This window comes from Eschrichtius robustus, chromosome X (genome assembly GCF_028021215.1).
Source record: "Eschrichtius robustus isolate mEscRob2 chromosome X, mEscRob2.pri, whole genome shotgun sequence".
Taxonomy (NCBI): domain Eukaryota; kingdom Metazoa; phylum Chordata; class Mammalia; order Artiodactyla; family Eschrichtiidae; genus Eschrichtius; species Eschrichtius robustus.
This window is the reverse complement of record NC_090845.1, coordinates 117,233,486-117,254,622: the sequence shown is the minus strand read 5'-3', so window position 1 is coordinate 117,254,622 and position 21,137 is coordinate 117,233,486. Positions and strand designations below refer to the sequence as shown.

General features: G+C 37.8%; 1 protein-coding gene across 2 annotated transcripts in view; it reads left to right on the top strand.

The window, feature by feature from the left end:
* GPC3 (glypican 3) overlaps window positions 1–21,137 on the top strand; it is a 432,614-nt gene that overhangs the window by 212,091 nt on the left and 199,386 nt on the right. For both annotated transcript variants that reach the window (XM_068533011.1, XM_068533012.1), the window contains exon 3: window positions 12,114–12,808. In XM_068533011.1, coding sequence (XP_068389112.1) covers window positions 12,114–12,808 — 695 coding nt within the window. The remainder of the gene's footprint in view (window positions 1–12,113; window positions 12,809–21,137) is intronic.

Genomic DNA, 21,137 nt, shown 5'->3' with positions numbered 1-21,137 from the left:
TTCTGAGCCATGATGAAGCCAGCCTTATTACTGCCTACCTAATTTGAACATTGTTATATACACTTGATCAAAATTTTAAGATATAATAAAAGGGTAGAAAGATAAAAGATTTTGGAAGGATCATGTATGCAGATTCAATCTCGAACCCTGACAACTGCTAGGGAAGACAGTGTTGGGCTGCTTAATGAGTCCCTGACAAGGGTCTGGCATTTATGAATATAAACATTTCTATCATTGCTACTAAAACTCGTGAGAATACATTGTTGAAATGATATTTTGTCTTAAGTGGTAGGTATAGCTTCTCTTTTTCTCATTCTCCTTATTTATCTACCTACCTGTTTATTTATATCCTACCTTCTCCTGAAAAGAGTTTAAAGTGCTCTACAAAAGTGTACAATAATAAAAGTAAGATACAGTGCAACTAAAATACATAGGAACAATTAGGCAAAGGGGAAAATACAGGTAGGAAGCAAGATGGAGCCAGGATTAGAGCTATGGCACAAAATGCATGACATGAAGTTTACTGTGCTTGATAGAGGTAGACGATAAATTTGGTTTATGCTTTCTAGCAACAAATGTGAAGAGGGAAAAATGATCAAATACATGAATCAGAATGTACAGAAGCTTAAAACAAACTGGTTTTTCAGAAAAGCTAATGGAGGGTAAAGAATAAGAACTAATTGGGCTAATGGGGCAAGGGTGGTCAACTGTTGGAGAGTCATAAGTTTTCTAGTAGCTGTGGATATTCATTTCTATTTCTGAGGATCTGTTGAGTGAATCATTTTAATTGTCTTCTCTGGTCTGTAATAGAATAGCCTTCGGGGGAAAATTCATCCTATCTATCCCTATCTATCTATCTATCTACCTATCTATGAAATGATACAAGTAATAGCCCTTGAAAAATGTTTCCTTCATTATTTCTTTCACTCATTTCTTTATTTCCAATTCATGTACCTTGTATTTAGTAGCCTAGCATGTGAAACTTGAAAAGCAAGACTATATACATTTACAGCCTGGTCATGGAACTGTACCAACCAATGGTTTATATTTAATAGCAACTTACTTCTAAGCTTCATCAATTCTATCTAAATTAATGTGGAGCATACAATTCCAGAAACATCCAGCAGAAATTGGAGCAAAACTTCTAGCATCTTCTATATGAACTACTGTGAAAAATGTGGGAGCTTTTCTTACCACCTAAACTTGCATTTTTATGTGGTTGATTTTTTAAAAAAATCGTTCAGTATTCAAAAATAACATTGACGTGTGTTACCTATTTGGGTGTTTTGGTCCATTAACTTTTTCCAGTGGTTTTTCCAATTAAAATTACAGTGATGCCATATGGCGTCTATTTGTATGCTAAAACTCCCTAACTCATGAAAGAAATGTCAAAGCAGATTGAGCAGAGGGAGTGAGTTAACACTTCTCAGTGTTTCTAGTTACTAGTTCCATCAAGGACTAATTTCCAAGGTCCAGTTTTTCTCATTTAAAAACAATGAAGAGACTTTATTTTAGAACAGTTTTACATTTAAACAAAAATCAAGCAGATAATACAGAGGTCCTATTTGCTCCCGTTCCCCTGCACACAGTTTCCTCTATTATTAACATTATTAGCATTAGTGTGGTACATTTCTTGGAGTTAATGAACCAGTATTGATACATTATTATTAACTGAAGTCCATAGTTTACATTAAAATTTAATCTGTGTCGCACAGTTCTGTGGGTTTTAACAAATGCATTATGTCTTGTATCCTCCATTAGAATATCATGCAGAACTGTTTTACCACCCTAAAAATATCCGTGCTTCACCTATTCACCCTTTCCCCTCCCCTCTCCCCCCGCCCCCAAATCCCTGGTCACCACTGATCTTCCTAGTGTCTCAATAGTTTTGCCTTTTCCAGAATGTCAAATAGTTGGAATCATACAGTATACAGCCTTTTAAGAGTGGCTTCTTTTACTTACCAATAGACATCAAAGGTTCTTCCAAGTCCCTTTGTGGCTTGATAGCTTATTTCTTTTTATTGCTAAATAGTATTCCATTGTATGGATATACCACTGCTTATCCTTTGAAGGATATCTTGCTTGCTTCTAGTTGATTATTATAAATAAAGGTTCTATAAACATTCATGTGTAGCTTTTTGTGTGAACTTAAGTTTTCAACTCAGTTGGGTAAATATCTAGGAGCACACTTCCTGGATCACAATTATACTTGTAAGAAACTGCCAAACTGTCTTCTAAAGTGGCTGTACTACTTTGCATTCTCACCAGCAGTGTTGTGCTGCATCCTTGTCAACATTTGGTATCGTGAATGTTATGAATTTTAGCCATTCTAATAGCTGTGTAGTGGTTGGTATCTCGTTGTTGGTTTAATTTGCAATTCCCTAATGGCATAAGATATTGAGCATATTTTCTTATGCTTATTTGCCATCTACATATCTTCATTGGTGAGATGTCTGTTCAGATCTTTTGTCCATTTTTAACTGAATTGTTTGTTTTCTTATTGTTGAATTTTAACAGTTCTTTTTATATTTCAGATACAAGTCCTTTATCAGATATGTTAAGTCCAACTTATCAATTGTTTATTTCATGGATCGTACTTTTGATGTTGTATCTAAAACCTTATTGCTAAACTCAAAGTAATCAAGATCTTCTCCCATGTTATCATCTAGAAGTTTTATAGTTTTGCATTTTATATTTAGGTCTACAATCCATTTTGAGTTATTTTTATAAAAGGTGTAAGGTCTGTATCGATTTCTTTCTTTTCATATGAGTGTCCAATTGTTTCAGAACTATTTGTTGAGAAAACTATCCTTTTTCCATTGAGTTGGCTTTCTCCTTTCTGTCAATCTATTTCTAGGCTCCGTATTCTGTTCCATTGATCTATTTCTTTATTCTTTTGCTAATACTATGCTGTCTTTTTTTTTTTTTTTTACAGTTTTCTGTTCTTTTTATTTTAAAATTTAAAAAAAATAATTAATTTTATTCTTGGCTGCATTGGGTCTTTGCTGCTGCATGCGCGCTTTCTCTAGTTGCGGCGAGTGCGGGCTACTCTTTGTTGCGGGGTGCGGGCTTCTCATTGCGGTGGCTTCTCTTTGTTGCGGAGCAGAGGCTGTAGGTGTGCAGGTTTCAGTAGTTGTGGCACGTGGGCTCAGTAGTTGTGGCTCACGGGCTCCAGAGTGCAGGCTCAGTAGTTGTGGTGCACAGGCTTAGTTGGTCCATGGCATGTGGGATCTTCCCGGACCAGGGCTCAAACCCATGTCCCCTGCATTGGCAGGTGGATTCTTAACCACTGCGCCACCAGGGAAGTCCCATTATGCTGTCTTGATTACTGTAACTTTATAGGAATTTATTTTTCCTCTTTGAAAGTTTATGTTGGCCTCAGTGTTTTTCATACATCTGATTGTAGGTACAGTCACTTTGAGAAAACAATAATTAACAATTTATTGATTGTCTAATAGTTCTTCTTTTTAAAATTTAAATATTGTATTAGTTTCAGGTGTGGAGCATAGCGATTCAGTATTTTTTGCAGATTATACTCCATTATAAGTTATTTATATTATAATAACTTAATATAAACTACTATGTATAAAATAGATAAACAACAAGGATATACTGTATAGCACAGGGAATTATAGCCATTATCTTGTAATTACCTATAGGAATTCTTGAACCTGGGTGTCCCAGTCCTCTGATTTTGTTATTCTTCAGTGTTGTGATGTCTATTCTGGGTCTTCTGCCTTTCCATATAAACTTTAGTATTGTTATCCACAAAATAACTTGCAGGGATTTTTATTTGGATTCCACTGAATGCATACATCATGTTTGGAAGAATTCTTAATAGTATTGAGCCTTTCTATTCATGAACATGGAATATCTCTCCATTTATTCTTATACATATTTCATTAGAATTACACCTAAGCATTCCATTTTGGGGGTGCTAATGTAAATGGTATTGTGTTTTCAATTTGAAATATCAGTTAATCATTGTTAGTGTATAGAATTTGTATATTAACTTTGTATTCTGCAACCTTGCTATATGCGCTTATTAGTTCAAGGAGAGTTTTATATCAATTCTTTGTAACAATCTATATAGGCAATTATGTCATTTGTGAACAAAGGCAGTTTATTTTTTCCTTCCCAATCTGTGTACCTTTCATTTCCTTATCTTGTCTTATTGCATTAGGTAGGACTTTAATTACAATGTTAAAAAGAAGTGCTGAGAGGGACATCCTTGCCTTGTTCCCCAATCTTAGGTTAAGGAGCAAGCCTCTAGTTTCTCACCATTAAGTATGATATTAGCTGTAAGTTTCTTGTGGATATACTTTATCAAGTGGAGAAAGATCCCCCCTATTCCTAGTTTGCTGAGAGTTTTTATCATGAATGGTGTTGGGTTTTGGCAAATGCTTTTTCTGTACCTATTGGTATGATCATTTGATTTTTCTTCTTTATAGCCCATTAATATGATGGATTACATTACCTGCTTTTTGAAGGTTGAACCAGACTTGCATATCTGGAATAAAACCCACTGGGTCGTGGTGTATGAGTCTTTTTATACATTGTTGTATTTGATTCACTAATATATTGTTGTGGATTTTTGCATTTATATTCATGAGAGATCTTGGTCTGTAGATTTCCTTTCTTTTAATGCCCTTATCTGGTTTTGGTATTAGGGTAATGATGGCCTCATAGAATGAGTTAGGAAATGTTCTCTCTGCTTCTATTTTCTGGAAGAGATTGTAGAGAATTGGTCTTCTTTCTTCCTTAAATGTTTGAAAGAATTCACCTGTGAAACCATCTGGACCTGCATTCCTTTTGGAAGTTTATTAATTAATCATTCAGTTTCTTTGATAAATACAGGATAATTCAGATTACCGGTTTGTCATTGTGTAAGTTTTGATAGTTTTTGTCTTTTAAGGAATTGGTGGTGCATTTTATCAATTTAATCAAGTTTTGAGGCATATAGTTGTTCATAATATTCATGTTATCCTCTTAATATCCATATGATCATTAATAATGACCCCTCTTTCATTTCTCATATTACTAAGTTGTGTCTTATCTTTTTTTTTCTTGATTAGCCTGGCTAGGTATTTTAAAATTTTATTTATCTTTTCAAAGAACTAGCTTTTTGTTTCATTGGATTTCTCTGTTGATTTTTGTTTTCAATTTCACTGAATTCTGCTCTTATTTTTTATTATTTTTTTCTTCTGCTTGCTTTAGGTTTATATTGCTGTTAATTCTCTAGTTTCATTTGGTGAAATCTTAAATTATTGATTTGAGATCTTTTTTCCTTTTCTAATATAAGCATTCAGTGCTACAAGTTTCCCTCTAAGCACTGCTTTTGCTACATCACACCAATTTCAGTAAGTTGTATGGTCATTTTCATTTAGTTAAAAATATTTTTAAATTTCTCTTAAGACTTCTTTTTTGCCTCATACGTTGTGTAGAAATGTGTTGTTTAATTTGCAAATGATTGGATACTGTCTTGTTATTTTTCTGTTACTGACTTGCAATTTAAATTCATTGTGGTCTAAGAACGTTCTTTGTATGACTTCTGTGCTTTTAAATTTGTTAAGGTGTATTTTATGGCCAAGTATATGGTCTATCTTGGTGAATGTTCCAGGTGAGCTTGAGAAGAATGTACATTCTGCTGTTGATGGACGAATTATCCTATACATGTCAATTAGATCTAGTTGATTGATGATGCTATTTGGTTCAACCGTGACCTTGCTAATTTTCTGCCTGATGGATTTATTAGTTACCGATAGAGGGGTGTTGACGTCTCCAACTATAATTGTGGGTTTGTATATATAAGGATTATGTCTTTTTGGAGAATTGACCCCTTCAACATTTCGTAACACCCTTTTTTTATTCCTGATAATATTCCTTCTTCCAAAGTGTGCCTAGTCTGAAATTAATTTGGCTATTCCAGTTTTTTTTCTACTTAGTGTTAGCATGATAAGTCTTTCTTCATCCCTTTATCTGTATCTTTATATTTAAGATGTGCTACCTGTAGACAATCTATAGTTGGGTCTTATTTTTATATTTACTCTGATAGTCTCTATCTTTTACTTTGTGTATTTAAACTATTCACATTTAAAGTGATTAGTGATGTAATTGGATTAATATTCATAATGTTTATAACTGCTTTCTCTTTATTGCACATATTCTTTGTTTTGGTTACTTTTAATCTTCCTCTCTTTTCCTGTCTTCTGTGGCTTTAACTGAACATTTATGTATGATTCCATTCCTCTTAGCATATGCTTCTTTTTGAAATTCAAATTACACTAGATTGTTTCACTGGTAGTTCAGGTACCTTATAATATTCATTTTACTTATCCATATGCTATAATCACCAATACATTATTGCTGTTATTACTTTGAACAAAGTTATATATTAAATCAATTTTTTAAAAAAGAAGAGGTTTTATTTTACCTTTATATATTCCTTCTCTGATGCTCTTCTTTTCTTCATGTAGATCTGATTTTCTGGCTTATATACTTTTCCTGAAAAACATATTTTAACATTTTTTTTTGCAAACCAGGTCTACTGGTGACAAATTTCTTCCATTCTTGTTTGTCTGAGAAAGACTTTCTCTTTTCCTTTTTGATGATAATTTTGCTGGAAATAGAATTCTAGGTCTTTTTTTTTTTCTTTCAACGCAAAATATTTCATTTACTCTCTTCTTCCTTGTATGATTTCTGATGAGACGTTCAATGTAATTCTTATCCTTGTTCCTCTATAGATAAGATGGTTTTTTTCTTCCTCTGGCTTCTTAGAAGATTTTCTCTTTGTCTTTGGTTTTCTACAGTTTGAATATGATATGCCTAAGAGTAGATATTTTGGTATTCAACCTGCTTGTTATTCTCTGAGCTTCTTGGACCTGTGGATGTTATCGTGAATTTTGTGAAATTTTGGGCGTCATTCTCTCAAGTATTTCTTTTGCTCTCTTCTCTGTCTCTTCTCTTTCTGGAATTGCAATTACACATATTATACACCTTTCGAATTTGTCCCACAGTTCTTGGATATTATTTTCTGTGTTTTGTTTGTTTGTTTGTTCTTTTTTTTTTAATCTCCCTATTGTGGTTTGAGAAGTTTCTACTGACATTTCTTTAAGATCACTAGTTCTTACCTTGTTTGTTTCAAGTATGCTGATAAGCCCATGAAACGCATACTTCATTTCTGTTTGTGTTTTTGATTGCTAGCATTTCCTTCCGATATTTCTTAGCATTTCTATCTCTGTATTTACATTATCCATATGTTCTTGTATATTGTCCACTTATTCCATTAGAGTCCTTTACATATTAATAATAGTTATTTTAAATTCCCTGTCTGATATTTCCAAAATCTGTGCCATATCTGAGTGTGGTTATGATAATTGCTTTGTCTCTTCAGACTGTTTTTTTTTTTGCTTTTTTCATGGCTTGTAATTGTTTATTAAAAGCAGAATATGATATATTGGGTAATAGGAGCTGAGGTAATTAGACGTTTAGTGTGAAGTTTTATGTTAATGTGACTAGGAGTTGGGCTATTTATTGTTTGCTGTATCTATAGATGCTAGAGGCTTTAGTTTCCTCTAGTGTCTTTGTTTATTTTTTTCTCACCTCTTTTTGGTGGGTTTCTCCAAGAACTCCTTCTTAAATAGGATCTGTGTCTTTCTGGTGGTAAGGTATGGGGGGAGTGAAAGTGGTCTATAATATTACGATTAATCAGTCTGTTAGTAGACTTAAGTCCATGAGCTGTAACCCTCATAAGTTTTTCTCAGCCTTTTTTTCTTTCCCTTTAGGTGTTACAGGAAGGCTAGAAGGGACTGGAGTTGTCTAATTGCCCTTCTTCTAGGTATATTAAGCTTTGGTAAAGCTGTGTCCATTGGAGAACAGGCATTTGTTATGGAGAATGCTCGTGGTGTATTTCTAAATTATTACTTTCCTCCTACCCCTGCCAGAAAAAACAAGGAGATTTTTCTTAGATCTTAACCATGAGAACTTTGTGTGTTTTCTTGAGGTAAATCCCATGGGAATGTGGGGGACCCATAAAACTGAGGACCCAGGAATTTTCAACTCTCAGGCTAGTTCACATTCAGCCTCTATCAGTTTGTCAGAATTACCATTTAAGGGTTTCGACTAGTTTATAGCTTCAGTGGCGTCTGCTGCACGTGTCTGAGATCCAGCAGATCTCAGCTGTGATTCTCTGTATTGGCCTCTCTTTCCAGATTTCAGGGTAGCAGTTTGCCCTGTGACCTTAATTCCCTGATGGGTCTAAGAAGAATCATTGATTTTCAGTTTGTTCAGCTATTATCTTGTTGTTGAGAATGGGAATGGTAATTTCCAAGCTCTTTACATGCTGTAGCCAAGACCAGAAGTCTCCCAATGTCCAGTTTTCAAGGCTGGAGCACGTTGTGGAATTAGCAAGGGTATTGGTGTTAGAGTGACCTACACTCAAATTCAGGCCGTGGCATTTAACTAGAGATATTATCTTGTATGAGTCACTTAACCTGTCTGAGCCTCAGTTTCCTCACCAAATAAAAATAATTCCAAATACATATGTTTATGTTAAATTTAAATGAGAGGACATATGTGAGCAAGTTCATTACAGATCCCGGCATATACTTTGCAGGTGTCTCATAAATGTCAGTTTTCTTCTTCCATTAAGGTACCTGTGCTTGAAAACAAAGACTGGAGTCCAACCCATTGTGTGGCATTTATCCTAGGAATTTAAAAAGTTCTTATGAAGTATTTGCCATTCTTACAATGCTGGAAAAACTACCTTGAAAAAAGTAACCAGCCTTTATAAGGACTGTTTTATTCTTAAGGGCTTGAAGGGAACTCAATGGTTCATTTATTCCTGTCTTCCAACTACAAGTAGACTCTCCTTTTTAAAAAAAATCCAGTCTTTTACTGAAAAGGCCCATGAAAACACATTTCTTTCTGCCTAGGTCTGGGTAAAGAAACAGCAGCACCAAGTACTAAGGACAGTCATTTTGCTATGGTTATAGGATATATGTCCTGGGTTGGGATGGGCAGAACTTACTGAACCATTTAAAGAGAGGTGATAGCCTGATTGCACACTTTACATATCAAACCATATTGGAGATTTGTGTCCCTTTTTGGGCACCATAATTTAAGAAGGAAGTTGATAACAGTAGAGTGTGTCCAAATAGGGGTGACCAGAATAGTGATGGGGGCAACAATAAATCTAGAAACCTTGCTATATTTGGATGAATATTAATTTATTAGATCTATTTATCTGTATCATATATCTTTCTATATATTGTTAAAAATAGAATATTTTCTGTTTGGTGCCAAATTTTTCGTAACGTCTCTGATTTTACGTTGTTCCAACTTTTCCTGGATATAATGCTTGACTTCCTCCCAGGAAAGAGGCAGAGGAAAACCTCCCCTAGCTTAAGCGTACATTATTATCTGACCAAAAAATAAATCAATCAACTGAACTTCCTGGCCCATTCTAGCCCTTGGCTTCATTTCATAAAACCTCAAGTTGCCAACCTCAAGCTGAGCATCACTTTTCACCTAGTGTTGGTTCGTATAAATCCCCAAGGAGCCTTTGCTTGAGCGGTTATGGTTTGGTCTGTTGTCCCGTGATACAGAAGTAAGGGGGTTGGGCAAAACCCAGAGATGTGCTAAGTGGATTCTGAGCTGTGAAAGTTGGAGCCGGAAGCACATGTGAGCATATGAACCCCTAGCCCTTTCCCTCTGCAATATGTGTTCTTGTTATTCTTTCTGGAGAAGAGTTCATGATCTTTTGTAATTTTCTTTTTCTATTGATCCAGCAGTGCTAGTAACAGAAACTTAAGAAAAAAGTTAATGGCAGTACAGTCTATGGAATTTCACTGTCATATATCTTGCACATTAGAGAACAAACGCACTGTGCTAGAGATGAAATTTGCCTTGTAGAGAATTAATTTTAGGGTAGCTTAGATGATTGAGATCCACAGGGTAGCATCTCAGCAGCAGTCTTTCTTCTCTGAATTCATGCTTTCCCAAGACAAAGGTGAAAGTATAACTCTGCTTTGTTGGTCTTTGGGCTGCAATTTCTTCCAGTACATTTCCACTTGGAGAGGAGAAGCCAATGGGAAAATAATGAGCTTAAAAATGAACTTGACTTTCAAAGATTTTTGAGGATGTGTGTGTTGGCTATAGGGCTGAGGGCAACTAGAGTGAAACCGTTGCCGGGAGACACTAGTCTGAGTTGACTACGTCTACTTTGCAGTTGTGTGACCCTGGGAAAGTGCTTAAATTCTGCTGAGCCTCAGTTTCATCACCTGTAAAACGGGGATTTCAATACCGAATTCAGAAGATTGTTGTAAAAAGTAGATCTCGTAATATACTTGGAAATGCTTTGTAAATGCTAAACCATATAGCTTGGGAGTACTTTTAAGACAAGGAAGGTGTATTATTTATCTCCATCTACCTAGCACTTATATACCCCTAGTACTTAGCACAGGGTCTAGTATATAATAAATGATTGGTAGCTGAAATTAAAATGAACGAATAGTTTTTAATCTCCAAATTTCTGATGATTTTAAAGAATTAATTGACTGGTCCTTTGTATTGGGTTAGGCGATCTCTTGGCTTCATTCAATCTTTAGATTCAAGGATTGAAAATAAAGTAGTGTGTGGAGTTAGGAAGAGATTGTTATAAGATAGATAAACTTTCTAAGAATTGCTTAACGTTCTAAACAAAATAAGAGTAACAAATGAACATTTAGCAATTGATGAAAATGAAGATTAACTTTCTCAAGTGGGCTTGGAAACCCAGTAGAATTGCTCTGGCATCTGCTCAACATTCCTGGGCATGTCATAAACCCAAGGGAAGAATCTAGCAAGCGCGTTCTACCTTGTGAGGGATCTGGGGCAGATGGTGGTGGTACATCCTAGAGCTCACTTCTGCCACAGATGACTTAGATGTTTGGCTAAGTGATCCCAAGGAGCTGTTGGAATGCAGTCTGTCTAGTAGTCTGAAAGTGGTAATAATTTGATTTTTCAAGGGTCATGAAATAGCATCATTTGGGGTACATCTGTCATGGACCTTTGCTCTTTGGAAGGAAAGGAAAGAAACTACTAAGTTAATTTTAAATGTCTTGGGAAACTTGGTTTCTTTGTTTGTTCTTAAACTATGTCTTATTTCCTTGAAAAATCTATTATTGCAGTTTTTTCCTTTCTCTCATATAAATGTGGGACTCTGGTTATTTGGGATAAATTGTGTCTGCAGTGCTTCAGTTTGGAGAAAATGGGATGGTGACATTATTACTTTCTTTCTCAAACCAATGACACTAATCAGGCCTTATGCCAAGGGGTAGGGGCAGCAGATGTAATCCTGAACCCGTAGTCTCTGTAGAGTAGATAAGGTTTCCAAGCCATGTGGAAGCCGAACTTACCAAGGAAGCTTAGCAGTTATCCTTCCAGATGTTCAGCTTGCAAATACCAAAGGTGTTATTTTCAGTATCGAATGTATACATAAGTGCATGTGTTGTTTTTTTCCATCCAGATACCCGTTTAGGGGATAAATTCCACTTTCAGGTCTGTCAATCTGTTAGATAGCTCCCTTTAAAGTTATCTAGAGAAAATCTACCTACATGATGAAATTTGTGATAGCTTTTATTCTTGGCTAAGAACTTGCCTCTCCTCCAGGGATGAACAGGCTTAAATTGTTATGTGAGTTTATATAGTGTATGGTTTGTTGTCAAATATTTATCTCTGTCTAAAAATGAAATGTCTTGAAATACAATTTCTTTTTAACTGAATAACTCAATGTGAGAAAGAGAAAGAACTTCTCATTTAGCCAATTTTTAATCAATATTTTTATGAGAGACCAGAATGTTAACTGAATCCTGGCTTTTGTCATTTGAAATATAATTTGTGTGTTTAAGAATTTATGTGCACATCAGGGTTTGGACTTCATGTTCAGAAAGGAAAATTGATTTATAGGAACAAACAGCTGCAGGAGTAGAGGCAATGCCAGAAGTAAACATGAGTCAATTATTTAAGGCAAATGGGACCTTAATCACCACAGCAAGAGAGAAATCTCAAATTCAATTACACACTGGATTTTCATGCTTTAATTTGTGGGCATTTCTTTATCTCTTATTTTACAGAGGCCTTTGAAATCGTTGTTCGCCATGCCAAGAACTACACCAATGCCATGTTCAAGAACAACTATCCGAGCCTGACCCCACAAGCTTTTGAGTTTGTGAGTGAATTTTTCACTGATGTATCTCTCTACATCCTGGGTTCCGACATCAATGTGGATGACATGGTCAATGAATTGTTTGACAGCCTGTTTCCAGTCATCTATACCCAGCTAATGAACCCAGGCCTGCCGGAGTCCACCTTAGACATCAATGAATGCCTCCGAGGGGCAAGGCGTGACCTGAAAGTATTTGGGAATTTCCCCAAGCTTATTATGACCCAGGTTTCCAAGTCACTGCAAGTCACTAGGATCTTCCTCCAGGCCCTGAATCTCGGAATTGAAGTGATCAACACAACTGATCACCTGAAGTTCAGTAAGGACTGTGGCCGAATGCTCACCAGAATGTGGTACTGCTCTTACTGCCAGGGACTGATGATGGTTAAGCCGTGTGGTGGCTATTGCAATGTGGTTATGCAAGGCTGTATGGCAGGTGTGGTGGAGATTGACAAGTACTGGAGAGAATACATTCTGTCTCTCGAAGAACTGGTGAATGGCATGTACAGAATCTATGACATGGAGAATGTACTGCTTGGTCTCTTTTCTACGATCCACGATTCCATCCAGTATGTCCAGAAGAATGGAGGAAAACTAACCACCACTGTGAGTACCATTCTACAGTTTTCAGAGGAATTGGATTCTACTGGGGGTAGGGCAGCCTGGCCAGTAGCAGGTGCTGATGGAGAGAAGTGAGAAAAAAAGTGGGCAGGGATGGTAGAGGGACTGAATGACCTCACAAAGCTAGGCAGCACATTAAGTCCACAGGTAATGGAGTCCTAAAGCCTGGCTTTGAATTTTAGCTTCACCCACTTTCTTGGCTGTGGGACCTTGGGTGAATCATTTTATCTGTATGAGTCTCATATTGCTGATTCATAAAATAGGGATAAAAAGAATATCTTCTTCATAGGGAATAACATGTGTTAAAGCACTTAGCATGTGCCTGGTACATGGTAATTCTTCAGTAATTATTAGCTATTATTACCACTGTTGTTAGTTATCACAACCTGCATGACAACCCTGTGAGGTAGGAGCTGTTATCTCCATTCTGTAAATGAGGAACCTGAAGCTCAGTGAAACTGTAACTTGACCAAGCCATGATTCAGAAGTTGATCAGGTATCCCTTTAATTAGGTTATCACCACTTTCTTTGATTCTGATTTCACTCTTGTGCTCTTAATCATATATATCACATTACTATTTTGAGTAGTGACTTTATTTTTTAAATTTATTTTATCGAAGTATGGTTGATTTACAATGTTATGTTAGTTTCTGGTATACAGCAAAGTGATTCAGTTGTACATATATATAATAGTTTGCATCTGCTAATTCCAAACTCCCAGTCCTTCCCTCCCCTCCCCGCCTCCCCCTTGGCAACCACAAGTCTGTTCTCCATGTCTGTGAGTCTGTTTCTGTTTCGTAAATAAGTTCATCTGTGTCATATTTTAGGTTCCACATATAAGTGATATATGGTATTTGTCTTTCTCTGTCTGACTTAACTAGTATGATAATCTCTAGGTCCATCCATGTTGCTGCAAATGGCATTATTTCATTCTTCTTTTTGGCTGAGTGATATTCCATTGTATGTATATACCACATCTTCTTTATCCATTCATCTGTTGATGGACATTTAGGTTGTTTCCATGTCTTGCTTATTATAAATAGTGCTGCAATGAACATAGGGGTGCACGTATCTTTTTGAATTATAGTTTTTTTCCGGATGTATGCCCAGGATTGAGATTGCTGGGTCATATGGTAGCTCTACTTTTAGTTTTTTAAGGAACCTCCATACTGTTTTCCATAGTGGCTGCACCAATTTACATTGCCAACAACAGTGTAGGGGGGTTCCCTTTTCTCCACACTCTCTTTAGCATTTGTTATTTGTAGAGTTTTTAATGGATGGTCATTCTGACTGGTGTGAGGTGGTACCTCATTGTAGTTTTGAGTTGCATTTTGAGTAGTGACTTTAAACATAGGAGGCCCAGCTGGACCCCACTAACTAAACCTACACAAGAACACAGGTGAGGCAAAACGTTCATGTTTTCCAACAGTTGTTTTTGCAGCCTTGATTTATACCAGTGTAAGGCTGATAGGATTTGTGATGGGGGTGGGACAGTTTTGTGAGGCAGAAGCTTGATTGGTTTCAGTCAGACACTGTTAGTTACATTGTACCTGCTAAGCTAGGGTGCACACATTCAGAACCACTGGATGCACACACTTTCCAACACAGAGCAGACCACACAGCCAAGAGCTACCAGCCAGATCTCACTAAGGTGATGGTGACTGATTCCTGAACGTCGCCAGCTTTGTAGAAGGACGTGGCAGAATAGTATAATACACTACCCTTGTTGAGCTCCTACCACACTTGAGGTGCGCTGCTGGCCAGTTCACATAATATTATTTCTTAGTAATCCATGGGATAGGTCCTAATATAATATTATCCCCATTTTACACAGGAGGTAATGAAGCTTAGAGGGCTTAAATATCTTGCCCAAACGTCAAAGCTAGTTAAATAGAGGTGGGGGAACTGGGATTCCAACCCTGGCTTGTTGCCTTGCTTGAGTCATGCTCTTATCTTCTATATAGTGCAACTACTGTGTACTCCGAACCATTGCTTACCCAGAATGTGGAGGGCAGATTGGGCCATTTAGCCCTGTCTTTAAACTCTGGAAGCACGAAACGATAGGGGTAATTGGTTTCTTTGGTGAATTAAGCTAGAAAGGAGGACAAAAATGATGCAACCCCCAGGATGGCTACTTATGGAACTGCTCTAATTGCCCCATTCACAATGTTAGCCGTTTAAAACACATTTGCTGAGAAAATATTTTATAGTAAAATTAACAGAAATGTCCTGACGATAGTGTTCTTCAGCGGCTAATTATCCCTTTGATTGCTTTCTAATTGAAGGCCAGATTCTAGGGCCTTATACAAAAGTAAATCTCACAGAACTAGAAAAAAGAAAAGTCAGTACATTCGTATGTTCATTCACCTGAAATTGATTGAGGGCCCACTATGTGTCAGACACAGAGCAAGAGTGCCAGGGGTGTGGAAATGTCTTCAATAAGAGGAAAAATAAGGAGGTAACATTAAAGACAGGGTATGGGAGTGTTTAAAGTTTGCCTCTGATATTGGTCACTTGACAGCAACGTCTTGAAAACATGTATTCTCCTCTAGTGCTTTTAAACGCAGAAAAATAGGGTGGGGAGCTGGTATGGGATTAAGTCCACTATTTTGATCAGACTCTAGACATGAAGGTTTGTTTAGTAAACATTTATTAAGCGTCTGCTCTGTTCGTGGCACTTTGCCAGGTACTGGGTACTCAGTTACCCAAGACATAGTTCTTAAGTCTTTAAAAGGTCGGTTTAGCTTCGTTGACAGACAGACATGTAACTGAATAAATTTCACCACAGTGAACATCTCACTATAATGTGAATGTTAGAAAGGCCGTAAGAAATTAGTCTAGTCCCACTGATTTACAGGTGAAGTAAAAGTTCAGGGAGTCTTGCCCAAAGTTATATAATTAGTGGAAGAGCCAGAAGTAGAGTCCAAGGTCTTCTGCTGCTACAATCTAGCACTCTTTCCACCACGCCCCATCCCAGACTTTCATTCTAAAAGCTCCATTAGGATTTTGCAAAGACATAATGAACTTAAATTGAATAGCTGTTTTGGGATGCCAAACCTGCTGTATTTTAGGTGCACGTGTGCCCGTTTGCGTGTGTGCACGCGCACACACACAGAGGGAGTACATTTCATGTCATTATCATTCAGGAAGACAGGCCTTGGCTGTCAAGAGCGGTTCTTCAGACTACCAAGTGAAGGCATGCAAGCAAATGTTAGGGTGCTGTTGCTGACGGTTACCTGGAGGCGGTAAGCATGTAGTTCTCAGGCTCGGCTCATCAGCACAATCATCTAGGGAGCTTGTTAAACAGATTCCTGGAGCCTCCGCCCTCCCCCCGAGGATTCTGATACCGTAGGTCTGTGGAGAGGCCAGAGAATTTGTCACTTAAAAAGTACTCCATTTGATTCTGATACTTCCTTGGAAGCAACTCCAGCCACCTTGTTTAGAAGACAAGGTAAGGCCCAGAGGTTGCAAGTGAATGACAGTTAATGGCAAAGCTGTGACCGTGCACTCTTCATCTATCAAGTGGGGTTGATATGTGGGGATTCACTGAAATGATAGGTTCAAAGTACCTGGCAGAGTTCGAGGCACATGGCGGGTACTCACTAAGCCCCAGTGCAGTACTCTTTCTACAGCAGTTTTCTAAGTGCCAAATAGATAATGAGATTTTCTTAAACTTGTTTTTAAGTGCCAAGATGTTTAATGTTATTTTAATCCAAAGACGTGAATAAAAATAGCAAGTATGTGAAAATGTGAGAGAGTGTGTGTGTGTGTGTGTGTGTGTGAGACAGAGAGAGAGAGAGAGGAGAGGGGAGAGGAAGGGAGAGAAAGAAAATTTTTACTGAAAAGTTCAAGCAAGTATTAATTATGGGACTGTAAATAGATCCATCTTGATTCTTCATCTACATTTGTGAACTAGGTTAAGTATCATGGCCCCAAGTGAGTACTGAGTAGGTCTTTAATAGTATTTGGGGGACTTCCCTGGTGGTGCAGTGGTTAAGAATCTGCCTGCCAATGCAGGGGACACGGGTTTGAGCCCTGGTCTGGGAATATCCCACATGCCGCGGGGCAACTGAGCCCATGAGCCACAACTACTGAGCCCACACACCACAACTACTGAAGCCTGCATGCCTAGAACCCGTGCTCCGCAACAAGAGAAGCCACCACAATGAGAAGCCCACGCGCTGCAACGAAGAGTAGCCCCCGCTCGCCACAACTAGAGAAAGCCCATGCGCAGCAATGAAGACCCAACGCAGCCAAAAAATAAATAAATAAAATAAATAAATTTATTTTAAAAAATAGTATTTGGGTATCATTTGGGTAATATTTGAGGGTATCATTGTTAAATTTATCAGCACGTTATTGAATTCCATATCTTATACCTTGAGGCAAATACAAATATGCACAGTTTTCAATACATATACTTTCAACTTTGTTGTTACACCACACAAAATGTTGAATGCTACAACCTTTTTAAAATGCAATTATTCTTATTCTGAAACCACTTTGATTGTAATTACTATATCCCTATATGTGAATTATATGCATAGCCATTGTACATTTCAGATCCATTGATTAAATGAGTAATAATCAGCATATTGGATGTTTATTGCTATTCCAGAAAGTTTCCCAAAACTTTCTGTGATTTCGCTTACTTTCTTTACGATCCCCCCCAAAGTAATTGCTCACATATCCTCGCATGGCTGTTTGCACTTTTATTTTTCCATTTGTACTCGTGTTCTTTATTGATTCATCTCAGAACTTCTCGGCATTAGTGCTTCCTCTCCCATAATTTCATTATCTTGACTTGTTGTATGCTTCATTGAATGTTGTACAAAATTGCAACCTTTTCTACCTTCACTGTTTCTCCCTTTCTTTCCTCATTGTGATATTCATTTTAGCACTATCTGAAATAGGATTCATTTCAGGGAACATTTAGTGAACATCTAATTGTGGAACCACTGATAGACACCAGGGGCACAAGAAGTGGCTGGAAAGATGACCCTGACTGTTGCTGTCCTCAGGGATCACTTGGCCAGTAAGTAGCGGAGCTAGGATTCAAAGCTGGATCTATCTGACCCCAAAGCTCATGCTTTTCATAATTACTCCATATTGCTCTTTCAAAGAGTTCCACTCTCTTTTCACCAGAATCTTCATTCCTTGAACATAGGCTAAGTGGGTCTTTATTATCTTATTTAATATCCTGTATTACTCTCCACTGTTTTTCCAGCTTCACAATCAGTTTTTGAATTTATTCTCCCTCCTTGGAGACTTTTGCTATAGTATTTCCCAATGAAGTACTAAAAAGCATGAGATTTTTCGTCTTCATAACACTTAAAGGCACAGAGTAATTTCTAGGGGAAGAAGGAATGTTTATGTAGGTGATGGAAGACCCAGTCACACAGTAAAATGACTTTGCCTAGAATCTCTATGCACTGTGCCAGTGGTGAGGTATAGGTTTTCTTCCAGTTGCAATGTTTGGAATCTGCCTGTTGGACCAACAGATAGTTTTTAATGCATTTGCCTTTGATTCTGGACCTTAGTACATCCAGGTCTCCATTATGGAGTTTCCTTAGTAGTAACATTGCCTACTGAGAACCTAACATACTCTGATATCCAAGCACATCCATTTCCTTTGGTAGAATTTCTGAAGATATCTTCAGTGAAATCAATATTTATTTATGTGTGCTAGGAAGCTCTGGGGAAGATTCTCTGTTGATCCTCAATAATAATTCACTCTTTCAAATTCTTATATTTTGCTGTCTGTGTGAGTGACTGTAACTCATCAGAATTTCCAAGATTAGACCTACCTTCCTCTCTGCTTCTGAAGGCTGAGGTTATTTCTCAGATGTCAGAATGTCAGTGTTTTTCTCCTCATGCTATCACTTTGGACTTTCATTTTTTAGTCTCCTATAGGGGTAGATACCTTGTCTGAATTCATACAAGCTGTTTTCAGTACCAAGTGATTTCAAAGTGATAAAAACAAGTAAATGGCTAACTACCTAATTACTGTCTGCAGGTCAGCATCTAGAACTGTGGTAGGCAACTTTATTTGCATGAGGTCCATTTCTGGAAAGACAAAAATGTTTACAGGCTGCCATCTTTTTTTCGTTCACAAAAAAAAATAACTTTAGTGATTCCCACGGGGAAAATATATAGTTTTAAAACATAGATTACCTACTTAATGATGAGAAGAATACAAATGAAAAAATTGGCCTCACTTTTAGGCACTAAATGTTAATTTTAGGACAGGTTTCAAACAGTGGTCACACAAGGGAAGCTTTTTATAATGCTTCATCCTGAAATTATGTATATTATGGGTCATATTAGGGAATTAGATGGGCTCCTCATAAATCTAGAATTACTTGCCATTCCCTTGGCAAGAGTGTCAGCGTGATTATATGTTGTGAATCTTTAGAAAGAAGTTTTTTCTCCTTTCTGTGGTCTCTGGACTGATGTGGCAGGAAAATGTCCTCAAGAACTGTGAAACATCTGAGATTTTTACCCTAATTGCAAACTAACAAGTTACCTGGCCACAGTTTCACGGATGCTGGATAAAGACGGGAGATTCCTGGCTCAGAGATGCAGGACAGTTTACTTCTCACAGCGATAGCAGTAGCCAGAGTATCAGCATTTGTGCCAGTTCCCCAAGCCCCAATTCCCACGGGGAAAGGCAAAGAGGACCAGATGACTCCTACACACACAGTGAGTTGCATTACAAGAGAGGAGCCTTGAGCTTAGGGAACTCAAATCTTTTATAATAGGTAGTAAGAGTGCTCGTTCTTTTCTCTGAAGGGCGACACTCTCACTGTCTTCTAAGACTATTCACTATACAAAGATACTTGATAAAGACAGTCTGGGGGGTAAAGTGCCTCTGTTAATAAGACATGCAGAAACACAAGAGACCCACGGAAAACTGTCTTGCAACATGTGATTCCCCGACCTTGGATGGCTGCAAAAACCTCTCAAGTTTATGATGCTTTTGGAGGATCAGGCAAGAAAATAAGAAGTTAGTGAAAGACACTTAGCTCAGCCCTGACTGGCTGGTCAAAAGGCTGGGCTACGCCCCACCTGTCGGAGGGTAGCAGAACGCACATCCAAAGATAGAGCAAGAGGGAGGAGATATGGGAACATATGTATATGTATAGCTGATTCACTTTGTTATAAAGCAGAAGCTGGCACACCATTGTAAAGCAGTTATACTCCAATAAAGATGTTAAAAAAAAAAAGAACGGTGGCAGTTTTCTCAGCTCTTCAGAAAATACTTTAAAAAGTATAAAAGGAGCACTTGACTAGTTGCCTCTGGTTAGGAGTAAACTCTGCTACTCTGGGCCTCCAGCTACTACCTATTGCTCTCTCTTTTGGTCCCCAAGCTATTGTTTCCTTTCTTGCTTGTTCAGGCTCTGGGGTTGGGAGTTTTGTATTGCTAAGTAGCTTGGCTGATAGTTTTCTCTTTCACTGCAATTCTAAGATGAAGCAAGTGATAACCACAGAGTAGTAAGCAGATGCTTATCCATGTCTGTTGGGAGTGACGTGGAGGATTGATTTGTGCTCAGAGTATATTCAGAAAGGTTAGAAAGTCAGGAATATTCATCCAAGTGGGCAGAAGTCCAGGAAGTCCTTCCCCTTGACCTGATATTCTGAGAATGCTTGCGCTCCCAGGACGAGAATGAGGAAGTCCAAAATGCCTTTTTAATGTTGAGTGGCCAGGGAATCAGAGCAGAGGGAAAGCAGCCTCTATCTGGCGAGGGCAGAAAAGCCCCTGAATACTTGCTTTGTTTTTTATTGCAAAACCTAAAACGCCTCCGAAAACATGGAGTCGTGTATGCAGTGTGACTCCTCTGATTTCCTTTTTACCCGCTCGGAATAAGGTTACTCTTGGCAACTGTAGTGCTACATCCTTCACTCACAATAGCGCCACAGTGGCCTTGGCTCACTAACCTCTTACACCTCTGCATTTTGCTGTCTTGCTCAGGTCTCTGGCAGAAAATGTTTTCTACTTGGCCCGTTTCTTAAAAGGCAGTCCTAACCCTAACCCCACGTTAAAACTTGAGCACATATTTTGAACATCACAGATGTTTGTTTTTGTTTTTTAGTTTCTTTTTTCCCCCCACGTCTTTATTGGAGTATAATTGCTTTATACAGTGTTGCGTTTCTGCTGTATAACAAAGTGAATCAGCTATATGTATACATATATCCCCATATCCTCTCCCTCTTGCGTCTCCCTCCCACCCTCCCTATCCCACACCTCTAGGTGGTCACAAAGCACCGAGCTGATCTCCCTGTGCTATGCGGCTGCTTCCCACTAGCCATCCAT